The following is a 16,237-nucleotide window of genomic DNA, read 5'->3' as shown; positions in this document are numbered from 1 at the left end:
AATTAATATGAAGAGAGATGAGGCAGCGAGGGTAAGAGAGATTGAGGGTGAGAGAGAGCAAGAGCGGTTGAGCCCTTGCGAGAGCAAGAGAGATCTAGCGAGGGCGAGTGAGAGCAAGAGAGATGCAGAGAGCGAGGGCGACTGGCGAGCTCGCGCGGAGGAGCAAGAGAAAAGAGGCAGAAAGGGTGAGAGAGATCGAGGGCAAGCGAGAGTAGGGGCCGAGCCCTAGCGAGAGCAAGAGAGATCCAATGAGGGCGAGCGAGAGCAATAGAGATGCAGAGAGCAAGGGCGAGGGCACGCGGACGAGTGAGAGGCAAAGAGTGAGAAGCAACGAGGGTGAGAGCGAGGTCGAGAGAGGAAGGAGAAGAAAAGGGGAGAAGGGTTTGCAAGCAAGGCAATTGGGCTGGGATGGGCTAGGCTCGGGTGGCTAGGGTTGTATATAATATATATTATATATACATATTATGCATATTATATTATATATAATATATTATATATATTCGGGTTGGTTCGGTTACCCACCATTTGGTTTGATTTCTGGTTTGGTTTTAGTGAAAACCATAACCAAATCATACCCATTGAAACAGTGTTCGGTTTTTCCTCGAACCAAACCATACCCATTGAAACAGTGTTCGGTTTTTTCCCGAACCAAACCATTATCCAGTCAAATGATTTTTAACCGCGTTGACTGGTTCGGTTTCGGTTGCAATTGCCATCCCTAATGGTGTGGCTGTGAGGAAGAGAGTATATTTGAAAATTAAGGGTTGTAAAGAGTAATTATGGTGGTGGTAAAGAGTAAAATTAAAAATTTAATTTGAGTAGGCTATGAAGAGTAATTGTTTGGGCTGCGATTAGAATTTCCCAAAATCTTATTGGAGGCCTCAGACCCCCCTCCCCCTGGCGTGCCCGCGGAGTATCTCCTAGGTCAAGAGATACAATTTTTGGAGGTTCTTTGAATTACGACTCGTTAAAAATGTGTTAAACTCATTTTTAAAATATTTACTTTGAGATCAAGAATAAATAGTCTCGAAAAACACGAATGCTTCTATACATGTAAGTTATAATCTCTATAAATAAGGAGTCTCTCTCTCTATAAAAATATATAAGAACTTCTATCAAAATTATTTAAATACTTTTTTATTTTTTAGTTGAAACTAACTTAAATATTAAAGGGTTTGTAAGGGACGCACTCCGTATCTTTGATCATCTTCTATTTTATAGGTCTCGTAAAGATTAGAGGTTTAAAACGAACACTCTCCTGCAGTTACTTGAATATTTATTTGTTTTCCAATTATGACTAACTTAACTATTGAATAATCCTTGAAAGACCATCGCATGTTTCTAATTATTTTCTGTTTTATAAGTTTTTAGGAAACTAGAAATATATGACAAATACTCTCATATAATATAAATTTATTGTTGGATGTTGATAATAATAATATTAATATACAAATTATTTTAAATATTAAAATTAAATTTCAAAGTAATATTTATATTTTTTTAATGTATTTTCTCGAAAGCACAACAATTACTTTTTTTTTATGATACAAAATGGCATTGCTTTTTGTTTTTATATTCTATTTCATTTTGGTTCGAAAACTACGAGTCAAAGGAGCATTCATTCTCTTCGCTAAATCCTCTCTGTGGCTCCAAGTCCCTCTCTCTCTCCTCTCGTTTCCTGTTCCTTTGCAACAGAGAAGGAGACCCATCTCTGCTTACAGTCGAACCCCTCAATGGATTTCGACTGACTGGATTCAATCTCGCCTCTCCGTCACTTGTCAGCCATGTATTCGACTGTTAGTACTCAAGAACACGGCGATATCTTCGGTTTAGCATCCAAATTGAGCAACTTCGCATTTGATTATAAGCTCGACATCCTCAACTCAAATGGGTACTCTTCGTTGTTGTCTAATTACTTGTACTTTGATGGGAAGTTCAAGACCGTGGCTTCGTTGGGTTTGAGTAGTCGACGCGCTTCTACAATCCGGAAGCTGTTCAATGAGTTCAATAGGGCTATTAGGTTTCACAGCGAGAGAATCCCACTTGGTTTTGCCTCTATTAGGATTGGCTCGGGCAATGATAACGGCTGCGATGTTTTGGAAGAAGAAGGGCTGCAATTGAACGGCGTTGAATCGGAGAGTCCCAAGAAGGTTCTTATTCTGATGAGCGACACCGGCGGCGGCCACCGGGCTTCTGCAGAAGCCATTAAAGCCGCATTCAGTGAAGAATTTGGTGATGAATATCAGGTGGTTCAGTAGAAACGATCAGTGAGTTTGTGTTGATTTATTGTGTGATCATTTTCCGTGTGCTATAAACAGTGTATTGTTGCAGGTGTTTGTGACTGATTTATGGACAGATCATACGCCTTGGCCGTTCAACCAATTGCCCAGGAGTTACAGCTTCTTGGTGAAACATGGCCCTTTGTGGAAGATGACATATTATGCCTCTGCTCCGCGGGTGGTGCACCAATCCAATTTCGCTGCGACATCAACATTTATCGCACGGTGAGGCTAACATTATAATTAGATTTGTGTCTTTTGGAACACCTGTGGTGCTAAGGCAACAATTTTCACTTTGTGAATAATGCTAGACTAACTAGCATTTCACGTTGAAGTCTTCATATTCGGAGGTGCAGGCAACAATTTCCACTCTATGAATAATGCCACACTAATTTATATTTCTTGTTAAAATGTTTATATTAGGGGGCGAGCCTTGGTTACAATGGTAAAGTTGTTCCTTTGTGACTGGATAGTCACGTGTTCAAGCTGTAGAAACAACCTCTTTATAAAGTAATGGTAAAGCTGTGCACAAAAACAATCCTCCCCAACCCCTACAAAGCAGGGAGCTTTGTGCGCTAAGGATGCCCTTTTATTGAAGTGCTCATTTTAGTACATGTATGTGTAAGTGGGGGATTGCAGTAGTGTCCTGCAATTTAATTTGCTTACTAGTTTGTATTGCCGATGCCACCATAATTGGCATTATTTCTTACTTGGATTGGGCAACAGCTTTCCTGTGAGATTGGCATATGTTCCCTCTTGGACCATAGATGTGGTTATGGAAATTAAATTATGACTATGAGGGAGTATGAGTTGTACAGATTGTGTTACTTTCTTGTTCTAAAGCCTGTACTATTCCACAACTTTGGTGAATCCATATAAGTTCTTTGATGCAAGTTCTAGTAGTCAGTTTGAAAGATTTATCTTTAATTGGGACTTAAGTATGGATATTTAGTTCAGTATCAGTGCCCAAAAGTAGGCAGATGTGGAAGATTGAGATTAATGTGAAGTATAGTTACACTGAGTTACTGTTCTATAGTCAGATAGTTTGTTTATGTAAGTTTATTGATCATGTTAATGGATTTTTGTTTTGGGGCATCAACATGTTATCACCATCCTCTTACTGGTTGATGTGGTTACATAACCACATGGATAAGCTCACACTAACCCTCCAATTCAAGATCCGATTTGAAATTTTCTTCAGGATGTATTGATAAGGATAGAGGAAGAAGATAATAAAAGATTTCACAGAATAATTTTGATTGAAAAATTAATCTGATTGATTTTGCAGTTAAAATCTACATGATCAAATTAATGGGACATGAGAAATGATTTAATAAAAGAGAGGGAAAAGTATTAAAAATATTAAATGAAAATAACTAAATGCAACCTGGATTGTGGTTCTTTTGCATCCTTGGATGCAATCCGAATCCTAGGAATGGGGATCCCAAGTGGCGCATGAATTCAGTTCAAATCATTTAAAACTAGGGAAGCTTAAAGTCAATAATTTTCAAAGAAAATTAGAGAAAAGAAAGCTTGCCTACTTCACTTTCTTGTATATATATACTATTGCATTTTGAATCATATTCAAATGTGACTTTATTTGCATAGGATTTTTCGTTGCATAAGTTGTACTAGAACATAGAAATAAATTCAAAACCAAACAAAACAACACAAACCAACTTCTATAATCGCACTGTATCAATCCAACTAATTTTGACCTGAGTACAACTATAAAATATACCACAACCCAAAATAACAAATCAACTAACTCTACCTCCTTTGTAGCATGAAATTAGCTTACTAACTCCATACCTGTTCCTTTACTATGACCCCAACTGTACCGCATTCCTGATAACTATGGAAGGTAGCCTATGTAAGTAAAGTTAGCAAACAGAGATAGACTTAGCTGACTCTTGATGTAAGCTGTTTAGCATCTTAGGGTCATACACTCTACTTCATGTTTTCCTGTTTTTGTGACAAGTTCACTGTTTCAGACCCTTATGCCTATGCTTACATTCTTTCTTTTCTTTTCCTTTTCCCTTCTCATTTTTCCAAAGTCCCAGGATCCCTATGCAATTTGTGAACTTCATTTTAATTTAATTTGCAATAAAAAATTCGGAGCTGCACATGTGGAATCTTTCCCAGCTGTATTATTTGTTATTCTCGGCTCATTTTGCTATCCTGTACTTTTACAGCGAGGTTGCCAAAGGTTTGATGAAGTACCGGCCAGATATAATTATCAGTGTACATCCTTTGATGCAGCATGTTCCACTTCGTATCTTGCGGGCAAGGGGCCTTTTGAAGAAGATTGTATTCACCACTGTGGTTACAGATTTAAGCACTTGCCATCCAACCTGGTATTTCTGCACTCTTAATGTGCCCCTTAAAATGTACCATACATAGTATTATTTATAGTGCAGTTATTGTGTTGTGGATTCCACTCATGTTTAGGTTTCATAAGCTTGTGACAAGATGCTATTGCCCCACGGAAGAGGTAGCAAAAAGGGCACTCAAAGCTAGACTTCAGCCTTCACAAATAAAGGTTTATGGCCTCCCTGTGCGACCATCCTTTGTGAAGCCCATTCGCCCAAAGGTTGGTAAAATTTCAAGCTTATTTACTTCTAAAATGCCCATCTGACACTCGTGCTTTGCTGTAACTAAGGAAAATGGTCACTTTTGATGTGTCAGTTATGCACTTCATGGATTAAAATCCTTAAAAAGATTCTCATGGAGGCAAATCTAACTGCCTGTTTAGTTAGACAATTAATGGATTATAGCTGGACAGTAAATGATTTTTTTTTTTTGTGGGCGCGCCGGGGGGGGGGGGGGGTGTTAAATCTTTATGAAATTAGGTTATTTTCTCTCTCTCTCTCTGGTAGGTAGCACACATGCAAATTTGAAGCATAGACATGAATTATAACATGAGAAAGCAACTCACGAGAACATAGTATATAGACACAGTGAGTGCATTAAATGGATAATCATATATTTAGATAAATATTTGTTCAAAAAAGAAAAATTTAGAAGATGAATGTCGAAAGTTTCATTTGATTATTATGTATGATGAGGCTACTAGTTTCTTATGGAATTTTTTAATTTGCAATTGCATTCATGTCCTTTAGCTGAAATTTCCTGTTTCAAACTTGCTTATGGCATGATTATAATGTTCGATTTTTCCTAAAAAGAAAGAATTTTCTGTTCATGTTCCATGATGGAAAGACTTCAACGTCTGTTGTTCAGGTTCTCAAGATTATTCACTTTTTGAATAGCATACATCCATGTGAGGGTGAGCCTTGGTAGCAAAGGTAAGGTTGCTCCTTTATGATTTGAGAAGTCATAAGTTCAAGCTGTGGAAACAACCTCTTTGCTAAGTAAGGTTAAGGTAATAAGTTTGCTTATGATAACAACCCTCCTCCGGTCCTTGCTAAGTGGGGAGCCTAGTAGGATACGACCAAGTGATACTGGCTATCTGGGATTATTTGTTAGGTACCAGTGTCACCCTCATGTTTGTCACCTCTACAGGTGCATCCATGCTTCAATGACTTGATGCCACTCTTCTTTAAATTGGGTGTATCATAGGAATAGAGTGGAACTGGTAGGTAATACGAGTATTCACAGTTTTCATGATAAGTTTGTCTGGTTGTTACTTTATAATTAGACAAATTATGTCCTTTGAAATGATGGAACAATGCTGCTCCTTGTTTGAATGTTTGAAATGATTATTTACCTGTATTGCAGCATGCTTCACTATAATCAGTTCAGGTAGGTAACTTTACTTTTATTGTGCTTAATCTTACATAACTAGGATGAATTAAGGAGAGAACTTGGGATGGATGAGGATCTTCCTGCTGTGCTGTTGATGGGTGGTGGTGAAGGGATGGGTCCCATTGAGGCTACAGCACGGGCACTTGGAAACACATTGTATGATGAAAATGCTGGGGGGGCAATAGGACAGGTCCTCGTAATATGTGGCCGCAACAAAAAGCTTGCAAACAGATTGCTTTCTATTGATTGGAAAATTCCTCTACAGGTAAGAAAAATCCCTTGGAACTTTGTAACCATTACCTTGATCATATTGAGTTCTATTTAAGAAGTGAAATTGATATATTGTGATTTTCCACTACTTCAGTTCGAATGATATTTGACGCATTTACAATATATGTCTCCCAAAGTTCAGTTTGTAGCTTGAACACATTTTTCAATTCTTCTCAAATTCTCAAATTTTTGTTGTTCTCTGGCCATATCTTTCAACTTGTGCATTTCTCACAAGTTAATGTTACCCTAATGGATGTACATTAGCTGTTAGTAGTGCCGGGAGATAATAAACTGTGACTTAGTGCTTGTGAATTTAGGTGAAGGGGTTTATCAATAAAATGGAGGAATGCATGGGAGCTTGTGATTGCATTATTACAAAGGTAAATCTCTCTTTCCTGGTTGCCATCTTATTTTCCTATTGTTAATCTTGTTCATCTTCTTTCATTTATCATTTCATATTAACTTGATTACTCTTTGTAGGCTGGTCCAGGAACTATTGCTGAAGCTATGATTAGAGGGCTCCCAATAATTCTCAATGATTACATTGCCGGGCAGGTAATGCTTTAATTTATAACTTCTATTACTCCTCCCCTACAACAACAGAACTATATAAAAAATAAATAAATATATAAAAAAGCACTATGTTGCTAATCCAATTTTAGTGTTGGAGACTCCTCATCGATGTTTTCAACCAAGTTGAGCCAATGTATATTAAACAACAAAGATTTGAAATGTATATTGTATCTGTTCAAAACTTAGCACTAGTATGTGGGATTCTATAGTCAAATAATCAAAAAGTTTGGCAGGGAAGTTATTATTTCCCGTGAACTTAGCAAGGGTTCATTTAGGAAGCTTGGCAACTAGACCCTAAAATCTGTAGCTGGCGCATAAAGGGGACCATAAGATGCAGGTCTTGCTTATAATCCAGTGGTTGTTCTTACTCTTCATTTCTGTTATGAGAAATCCATATTTGTTTTTATAGGAGTAAACTCAAAACTCTCGGCTTGAAGATGAATTTTCATGATAAAACTATTTGCTTTGATGTTTTATGATTTCTTTTTCGTTTTGGCTTTCTATTTCTTGGGTTTGTACACTCAGCATTTATACCAGTTACCACACGGCCTATGGAGGCGCTGAAATGTGCAAAATATTTCAGTTTACTATTTCTAAAGTTAACAGTCAGTCTTGGATTGAAAAGGAAATCATACGACAGGGTAAAGCCAACTCATTGTTTTCCCACATATGTTTTTATTTTTTTTCTTGCTCGTGTGTCTTTTTCACTCCTTGCACTCTCCATACGCCCATCCACTCTCTTAGAAGTTGTTCACTGCCATTAGATATCCATGCTTAGGTTTATCGAGTTTATCTGGAAAATGAGTCTCAACCCAGCACTGCATCCTTACCATCTTCGTCGTTTAGATCTTTCAAAATGCACTTCCTATTTCATGTTACAGGAAGCAGGGAACGTTCCATACGTGGTGGAAAATGGATTTGGCAAATTCTCCAAGTCGCCAAAGGAGATAGCCAGCATCGTTGCTCAGTGGTTTGGTCCAAGAGCAGACGAACTCAAGGCCATGTCGCAAAACGCTTTGAGGCTGGCAAGGCCGGATGCAGTTTTTAAGATTGTTCGTGATCTTCATGAACTGGTGAGACAGAAAAGCTTTGTACCCCAATACTGTTCGTCTTGAACCAAACGCTTCACGTCATTTTTGGCTCAAAGTTCTTCAATATAATGCACTTTTGGATACTTGGACAAGTTGCTTTCTGCCTTCTTGTTTACTTTATCTTTATGATGCATTGTACCCGGGTAGCTAACTGTATAGCTGCTTTACTGCGATCGGAAGATTATGGGTTCAAATTGTAGTCATAATAGGGAGAGAGAGGTTATGAATGAATAAGATGTTCTCTTTGCTCTTGCAAAGTGGCTCATGCATTTGGAGAATCAGTTGTGATAGTGAACTAAGCAATGATCGGACGTCTCGAGTTCATGGTTTCTTCCATGGGATTTGTGTAGTCGCTTGTCGTGTGTTTTAAGAACAAAGGGGTTGTCTCCAAGGCGGCTTAGGTATCAAGGAGACAGTATCTTGGCAAATATAACTTTGTGGAATTAAATATTTTCTCGCCTTTTAGTATTGACATTTGGAGTTATTTTTTCGTATAAAATAATATTTGTTAATTAAGATATAGATTAGAGTTGGAAAATGGACAAGTTGACCTGCCTCTTGGTTGGCCCATCTGTTTTGTGGCTGGGCCGCTGAAAAGATGGGTTAGGTACGACCCTATGCCCTTAATAAACAGGCCAAGGAGGGTTGAGCTAGGCCATTGGCTTGCAAGTAAATCATTTGAGGGCTTGCAATAAGGAGAAGATTTGTCGGGTTGGGCTGAGTTGGGAGGTGGGCAGGCCCATGGGTCGCGTAGCTCATTTGACAACTTTAATATAGAATAGAAAAAGTGAGATATAAAAAATATTTTGAACAATTTTTTTTTTATCGTGTTTGTTAAATTTATTTGGAAAGAAAAGTCATGTGATTTCTTATTTTAGGTTTTTGAGATAAACTTATCTTTTTTTTTTAATAAATTATTTTGAATCTTACAAATAAATTATTTTGATATAATTTTATTTTACTCATCTTAACAAACTTAAGTTAAAAGAATAAGTTTTGACTTATTAAGAAACAGTATTTGCATATAGCTGGAAAAAATTACATTCAAAATCTAGCCTCGTGAGTGAGACAAGTGTAACTTTATATTATTATTATTTAGATTATTAGAACAAAACCCAATGCCACCTGTAATATTTATAAATAAATAATTTTAAAACAATATATTTAGTAAATATAATAATTACATATGATAATTTTAGAGGCAAAACTCTTATTTTTATTTTTATATTCTTATAATTTTTTTTAATCTGTAACTCAAATTTTTTGTTATTTCATTTATTCTTGGACTTATATTTTTTACTCATTTAAATTATGTATTTTAATTTTTTGTATAATAATCTAATTTTTTTATTATTTCAATTATACTTCTATACTTATATTTTTAAGTTAATTTTTTTTTTTTTGATTACATGTCAAAATATAGGGAATGCACGTAAATGGTTCTAATCGAAATAATGAAAATTTTGAATTATTATAAGAAAAAAAGTTAAAATATAGAAATTAAATTGATTTAAAAATATAAATATAAAAATATAATTAAAATAATAGAAAAATTGAGTGGTGACAATTAATCAAAATTATCATAGCATGTCATTTTAACGAATATATTATGACAGTGTCAAGCGGGCCTGGCAAGATAAGCCCATAATTGCACATGGGCCCATAAACCATCCCAGCCCATTCCCGGGCCTTGTTTGTCCGCACGAAGTCATCGTCCACAACCTTCCCTCTGGTGATCAGATTGCAGAAGAACTGTGACATCAGAACTATAGATTGAGGCTAAGATACGCACAGGAAGAGACGACGAGTCTACAGAGTCTTGAGAATGGAGAAAGGGAAAGGCTTGGCGGTGATGGGCCGAAGATGGGCCGTGGATTTCACCGGCGTTTCCACCTTTCCTTCCTCTCGGGACACTCCTGATCCCCCCGGCTTCTTTCGTGCTTCTCTCGATCAGGTCCGTAATTTGGGATTGTGAGGTGAATTTGTTTGTTTAGTAGTTATTGATTTGCTCTTGCTCATCTGATTGGTTGCAGGATGATTCAACGGTGAGTCGTCAAAAGAAAGATGCTGAGTTAAACTGGAAGGCTCAGGTAATTCCGATCCAATTCGAAGAAAAATCTAATGTAACATCTTCAACTCAATTAAGCTAATATTTTACACCTTTTGGAACTTAATTGTCCAATATTCTAAAGAAAAAGAATTTCTTGGACATATTCGGAGGCATCCTAAGAGAGACAGTCTTCCCCATGATGGGAGAAAAAAACCATTAGTATTGGTCCGTCTATACTATAGATGTAATTGAGGAAAAAAGTGTTTCCTTGAATCTTATTTTTTTTTAGGTAATATCAATAGAATTTGGTTATCTAGATGGAAAAAAGTAATTCCAAAAAACCTAAGTCCGTAATTTTAAGGGTATTTATAAGGGAATGGTTGTTGACAGCCTTCTTCTCAGTTCTCTGGTCATTTCTGTTTTTTCCTTGCACGGTGCTAAATTCTATAAATTGCAGTTAGAGGACAACTGACACTGATATATATTGTACTGCTAGAATTGATTCATTTTGTTGAGTTATACTGAATTGTTTGGGTCTTGAATTGACCATGCAGCAGTGTTGTTATTCTACTTTTGGTTTCTGGTACCATATACTTTAATTGCTAATTTGCTACTGTTTTCTGTTAGTTGTTTTTTTAACTTATTGTTTTCTGTTGGAGCAGAAAGCGTGGGAAGTGGCACTAGCCCCTTTCAAGAATTTGCTAATGATGGGCTTCATGATGTGGATGGCTGGAAGTACTGTGCACTTGTTTAGCATCGGTATCACATTTTCGGCTCTTTGGCAACCAATACATGCTCTTCAAGCAGTTGGGAAAGGTAAAGCTTTGGATACAAATTTTTCTGTGACCTTTGCATTGTCTGAATTTCTTTTTTCCAATGCTGCTGACATATCTTTATAAAGAGTATTATATTATGGCTTGTTGGTGAGGTGGGGTTGTAGCAGGATACGGAGAGACAAGAACACTTAAAAAGCTCTTTTCTGAGTCTTCTGCTCTCCATCACGTAGATACTAAGTGTGACAAAAATCCAATGGGGATTGGGAGATTGTTTTCAGTGGAGGACAGAAAGATAGCAAAGAGAGTTTTCTGAACAAAATAAGCTTGAAATGACATTTGTTCTTATGATACATTGAGTACTTATCATGCAACAATGAACTGTGGTTTTCATATCAATTGCCATTTGGAAAGCTTTAATGAATTAACCAGCTAAACTTGATAGCCTTATTTAAGTTTTAATGGCTTTTATCTGTGTTATACTTACCTTTTAATGTCTATGCTGGTTCTTTACATTCAAGCTTTTTTAATTGTTTCCCTGCAGTTTTTGAGCCTTACAAGGATGGTAAACTTGACCTTCTTGGGACCAGACTACTGTTCATTGCCCTCAATTTGGGGGGCTTAGCACTAGGCGTATGGAAGGTCAGATGTCCTTTTCATTTCTGGTTTAACACATTTGAGAACTTTAATCTTTGCATCACATTTACACTTGCGCTACTTTGTCAAACTTGTTTATGTTGGCAGCTTAATACATTGGGTCTTCTTCCAACCCATGCATCAGACTGGGTTTCATCCTTACCCCCTGCTCAGGTTCACTCTTTGAATTTAATTGCCCTGCTCTTTTCATTTGTCTAATTCCTTTTTGACATTGATATGATCATGAATCCGGTCAGAAGTAGTAGATTAATATCAGAAGCAATATCGGTTATAAATCCCATAAGGTCAGTTATAAACCACTCAATACTAACTAAATGGCATGATAACTTCTGGAGTACAACTGAAAAATAATCCATGCTTTGTAGAAAAGCAACATCGCTTCTCTTGCCTGATGTCATTTTTTAAGGTTTATGTATGAATGATAAATTATTTCTCAATACACAAACTTTCATAAATTGTTTTTGAGCAGTTATTACGGCAGATAGGCATGGCCATCAACTTATGAATTTTAACTGTAACAATAAAGTCAATGTAGCATCCGCAACTCTGACCTCTGGAATATGATTAGACCTGCTGGCTATTCTCCTTGGAGCATCTTGGGTGTCTACTATTTGGTGTTCCTAGTCAATAGATAAAGCTTGTATTATGTTTCTCTAATAATCGATCTCATTAATTATTCCAAAAATAACAATGGTGGATCTCACTATGATTTTTAACTCTCGTTGGTTTTCTTTTCCCACAAAAAAAAAAAAAAAAGGTCATATGGCATTTGGAGAGTTCTTCATGCTTGCCCAAGGCACGAGGAGGTGTGGTTTCAATACAATTTCAAATATCATCTAGTCCATTTGTTTGAATCTGTGTTTACGACTTCAAATGATACGTCGGTCTGTTCGAATCTAATCTGTATGTAATCAATTTGATGCTCTATGTTAATTTTTTCCCTAGCTTAATGATACCTGAGACTTCTTTGCTTACGGCTTGATGCTACTCAAGACATTCAAGGCTCCCGTATTAACTTTCAGGTTGTCGAGTACTCTGGGGGTGGATTGCCTTTGCAGTAAGATGCTTGATCGGTTCAACCTCTAGAAGATGGTAAAATGTCACCACTGACTTTGTATCTCGGTGTGCATCGAAGCAGAAAGGAAGCTTGGGTACTCTACTATGCGCATCGATCGCATTACATGCTTTGCCAGTTATGATCTAGTTGACTGCAAATCTCATTGTTGGATCATCAAGTATCTTTGTGTAGAGTCTTGGGATGCTCCTCATGCTTTCACTGTTTTGGGGCTCTGTCCACTTTGTTTGCTGACAATGGGAACTAGGAAATGCCTAATGTGCTGCAAATATTGTTGTGCAAATGGACAATCAAGAAGTTTGTAGGGCATCTGAGGGTGTATTAGATCTGGACATCTTTGTTTTTGTTAGCCTAATTGATGTTAATAGGTCTCTGTGATGCTTTGTGAAGCAACTCTTGCTTATGACATTATTTTGAACTTTTATGTTATTTCTTGGTGGTTTGTCTGCATCATTAGTAGTGTTTATTTGGTCTGAATCGGATCAAACCAGCCTTAGAACTGGCCGGATTGTGGCCGGAATTCCTAAAATTCCCAAATTTATTCCTATTAGTAGACTGAGGACCGAATCGAAATTTAAACAAAAATAAATTTTTTTTTTGTTTTTAAAAATCAATTTATGTCGAGAATGGTGTGGGCAGGCGAAATATTAATTTTAAAGATTAAATAAAAATAAATATAAAAGTTTGATACGTTGCTTTTATTTTTTAAGATAATATTTTGAAAATAATTTATTTATAAATATATCTGTTTTAGGTAATATATATTTATTGTAATTAATTTTACATTTAAAATATTTTTATTGATGATTAATTAGTATTACCTTTTGAGATAAAAACAATCCCCAAACAGAGCCTTACTTTTATCGTCTCTCTCTCTCCCCTCTCCCTCTCTGTCTGTCTCTGCTGCGTTCAGCTAATCATCCATCGAAACAGACGATCCATGGACCTGACCCTGCAGCAGCTGAAACAATACGACGGCACAGACGCCTCCAAACCCATCTACCTAGCCGTCAAGGGCCGGATCTTCGATGTCTCCGCCGGCAAGTCCTTCTACGGCCCCGGTGGCCCCTACGCCATGTTCGCTGGCAAGGACGCCAGCAGAGCTCTCGCCAAGATGAGCAAGAGTGACGACGACGTCTGCGCCAACCTCAACGGCCTCTCCGACAAGGAGATTGGCGTCCTCAACGACTGGGAGAAGAAGTTCGAAGCTAAGTACCCCATCGTTGGCCGTGTCGTCTCTTAATTTTCCCTAATCCAATTACGTACCTTATCTCTTCAACACTGTCCAGTTGCATAAATAAATCAAGGTTATGCATGCCTCTTAATTTTCATCGGTTCTTGAATTATTGTCCGTGTTTCTGGTTTACTGGAATAATTGTGATATTAAACCCTCTTACGGCGTTATGGACCTTTGCTCTTTCTTCAAACGTATGTACTGCGTGATCTGTATTGGATAATGTTCTGTAATTTTGTGGAAGTGTGAACTTTTTGCTGCTGCTGATAGTTCAATGAGGTGTTGGATCACTTTTTCTGTTAGGTTTAATGGTGCAATGGATTGGATGGTTGCGTAAACAAAATAGAGATCCTATAACTTTCTTGTTTTTGATTGAGGTTTAGTTCTTTCTTTCTTTCTTTTTCTGGCATATTATGTGAAGTTCATGTCAAATTTGATTCTGTTGGCCTTTGTTTTGTATGAAATCTGGCCTCTAACCATTTGTTGGCCATCTTCCCTCTTGAATTTTTGACATGACTTTACATAACAGTGCACATATGTATTCCTCTGGGAAGCTTGCTTTTGCAATGGTTGAATTATGATCAAGCATCAGTGTCACTGATTTGCTGAGAAGGCTGATGATTCTAAATTGGCTACTACCAGTCCAGTGGTTCATGGTCCGTAAATTGTATCAGTCTTGTTTAGTGAATGGTATGAGGAATTATTTGGTTGCACAAACAAATAAATCAATGTTGTTATATTGTATTTTTCTTGTGCCATGCATGTATAATTCTTTTCCTTGTCTTGGTTTTCATTCCTATCTATAATATTCATGCACAGTTTTGCTAACCTTTGTTCCCACATAACTGAAATTTATTGGTAATTATGGCATCCAAATCTGCAATATTCATGTGTCTTTGCTTGTGCTTTTGTTGGTAATATTGCTTCGTTTTTGCTAATGGTAACTGTAAGTCTTTTTGGGACTGGTAATTAAATGAAGATTTTTAGATTTTAGACCTTTTAATGTGTACTGTACATATTAGGGTCCCTAGTTCCCTATGAAATATGAATAATTCATACGAAACATTGAAATCTCTGCATCTGACATTATAAGCTAAAAATGGATGGCTGTTCATTGGAAAATCACAACAGCTATATTTGTACAGGTCTAGATTATTTTTGTTGGGGCTTCTTATCTGCTTTCCTTGTGTGAGTATCTTTATAAATTTTCCACTGTCTATTATACATGACTTCATTCTGCTAGGAATTGTAAACAAATTTACATGTCTGCATGAAGAGGTGATTTATGGGTAGGTTAACTTTGAAGTTGGAACTTAAGCAAGTACATCATTAGCTTGTTTATAAGGCTGCCTATATCTCTGAAGTGAATTAATCCAATGTTTGGAAGAACTGATTAGCATTCCTATGAAATCATTATATGGAAGAAGGCAAGTATAGTGCAATCTTCATAATGTGGTAGATATAGCAGCCTGCTGTGCCATCAACTGAAGAGCTTTGTCTTATGATCCTTTCTCTTTGCTCTATCCTGTAAAGAATATCTTACAAATGCAGGTCGCTGAATCTGCACTGCCCTAGAAGATGCACAAGTGAAAGAAACTGAGTCACTAACTTGGCTTCTCATGTTTTCTTTTTCTGCTTATTTTTGTTCTTTTTGCTATGTGGCCTCCCATGTTTTCAATATTTCTTGTGTTTTTGGTAGAAAATACTGTTTCTTCAAGCAATCCACCTGGTGAATCATAATGTTCCAATCCATTGGATTGCTTGGAGATGCTGTATGGTTTAGACAATTGAAACAGATTGTGTGTAAAAAAAAAAGAAAGAGGTTAGATTTATCATGTGTAAAAAAAGAGGTTAGATTTACTCATTTAACTTACTTTTTTCTTTTACACATCAAGGTACAAGGACTAAATTTACTCGAAAATAGAAATAGTAATTGAAATAACGAAAAATTTAAATTATTATAAAAAAAATTATCAAAATATAAGGATTAAATTAATTTAAAAATATAAATCAAATAGTGTAATTGAAATAATAAAAAATTTGTGTGATCATACAAATATAACATGAAAATATAGAAATAAAAATATAAATTAGGCAGCAAAATCATATATTGATTGCAATCTCTTAAACAATACATCATCGTTACTGCAAATTTTCTTAGCATTTCTGGGCGCACTCTCGTCCTTTTTGCTTCTTTTCCCTTCCATGGACAAATTTAAGGCAGGTGCAAATTGCTTCTATTGATTTTACAGTTTATAAAGACAATCAATTTATTAATATGATGATAAATTTTAAGTCTCAAAATTATTATTATTACTATTATTATTTTATGAGAAGTGTCGAAAGTTATTTAACATCCGATTAGTTGGTATTTTGTGAATTACACAAATTTGATGACAAAAATTTTCACATTTAAATAGGATTTAAGGTTTCGAGTTTAATTATATAAGCAAGTTATAACTGTAAAATT

At 36.3% G+C, this 16,237-nt stretch overlaps 3 protein-coding genes across 5 annotated transcripts; all 3 read left to right on the top strand.

Annotated features, from left to right (window-relative positions):
- Nucleotides 1-1,599: 1,599 nt before the first annotated feature.
- Nucleotides 1,600-8,070, top strand: LOC127813690 (probable monogalactosyldiacylglycerol synthase, chloroplastic). Its single transcript, XM_052354801.1, has 8 exons — nt 1,600-2,246; nt 2,332-2,504; nt 4,475-4,636; nt 4,731-4,872; nt 6,085-6,309; nt 6,632-6,694; nt 6,795-6,869; nt 7,769-8,070. Exons 1-8 carry the CDS (start codon nt 1,785-1,787, stop codon nt 8,000-8,002), a joined length of 1,536 nt encoding a protein of 511 aa, XP_052210761.1. The 5' UTR covers nt 1,600-1,784; the 3' UTR covers nt 8,003-8,070.
- A 1,623-nt stretch (nt 8,071-9,693) lies between these two features.
- Nucleotides 9,694-12,983, top strand: LOC127812524 (uncharacterized). 3 transcript variants are annotated; one of them, XR_008025940.1, is made up of 7 exons: nt 9,694-9,932; nt 10,012-10,068; nt 10,691-10,844; nt 11,346-11,443; nt 11,546-11,611; nt 12,216-12,361; nt 12,481-12,983. XR_008025940.1 is itself a non-coding variant. In XM_052352934.1 (7 exons), exons 1-7 carry the CDS (start codon nt 9,804-9,806, stop codon nt 12,552-12,554), a joined length of 627 nt encoding a protein of 208 aa, XP_052208894.1. In that variant the 5' UTR covers nt 9,694-9,803; the 3' UTR covers nt 12,555-12,983. The 3 variants fall into 3 exon arrangements, 2 of the variants coding, with proteins under 2 accessions (XP_052208894.1, XP_052208895.1); XM_052352934.1 differs by having other exon boundaries at nt 12,216-12,264; XM_052352935.1 differs by lacking the exon at nt 12,216-12,361 and having other exon boundaries at nt 9,700-9,932.
- Nucleotides 12,984-13,391: 408 nt separating this feature from the next.
- On the top strand, nt 13,392-14,069 carry LOC127812479 (probable steroid-binding protein 3). The gene has a single exon (XM_052352877.1). The coding sequence runs from the start codon at nt 13,474-13,476 to the stop codon at nt 13,774-13,776; it is 303 nt and encodes a 100-aa protein (XP_052208837.1). The 5' UTR covers nt 13,392-13,473; the 3' UTR covers nt 13,777-14,069.
- Nucleotides 14,070-16,237: the final 2,168 nt, after the last annotated feature.

Source organism: Diospyros lotus, chromosome 11, assembly GCF_014633365.1.
Source record: "Diospyros lotus cultivar Yz01 chromosome 11, ASM1463336v1, whole genome shotgun sequence".
In the NCBI taxonomy this organism is placed as follows: domain Eukaryota; kingdom Viridiplantae; phylum Streptophyta; class Magnoliopsida; order Ericales; family Ebenaceae; genus Diospyros; species Diospyros lotus.
This window is presented reverse-complemented; position numbering and strand designations above follow the sequence as displayed.

Excerpts from the sequence above, each read along its gene's own strand:
- LOC127812524 (XM_052352934.1), top strand. The coding sequence starts at position 9,804 with ATGGAGAAAGGGAAAGGCTTGGCGGTGATGGGCCGAAGATGGGCCGTG. Across the intron at positions 9,933-10,011 it reads TTCGTGCTTCTCTCGATCAG|GATGATTCAACGGTGAGTCG; the intron begins GTCCGTAATTTG and ends GATTGGTTGCAG. Across the intron at positions 10,069-10,690 it reads AGTTAAACTGGAAGGCTCAG|AAAGCGTGGGAAGTGGCACT; the intron begins GTAATTCCGATC and ends CTGTTGGAGCAG.
- LOC127813690 (XM_052354801.1), top strand. The coding sequence starts at position 1,785 with ATGTATTCGACTGTTAGTACTCAAGAACACGGCGATATCTTCGGTTTA. Across the intron at positions 4,873-6,084 it reads TGAAGCCCATTCGCCCAAAG|GATGAATTAAGGAGAGAACT; the intron begins GTTGGTAAAATT and ends TTACATAACTAG. Across the intron at positions 6,870-7,768 it reads ATGATTACATTGCCGGGCAG|GAAGCAGGGAACGTTCCATA; the intron begins GTAATGCTTTAA and ends TTCATGTTACAG.
- LOC127812479 (XM_052352877.1), top strand. The coding sequence starts at position 13,474 with ATGGACCTGACCCTGCAGCAGCTGAAACAATACGACGGCACAGACGCC.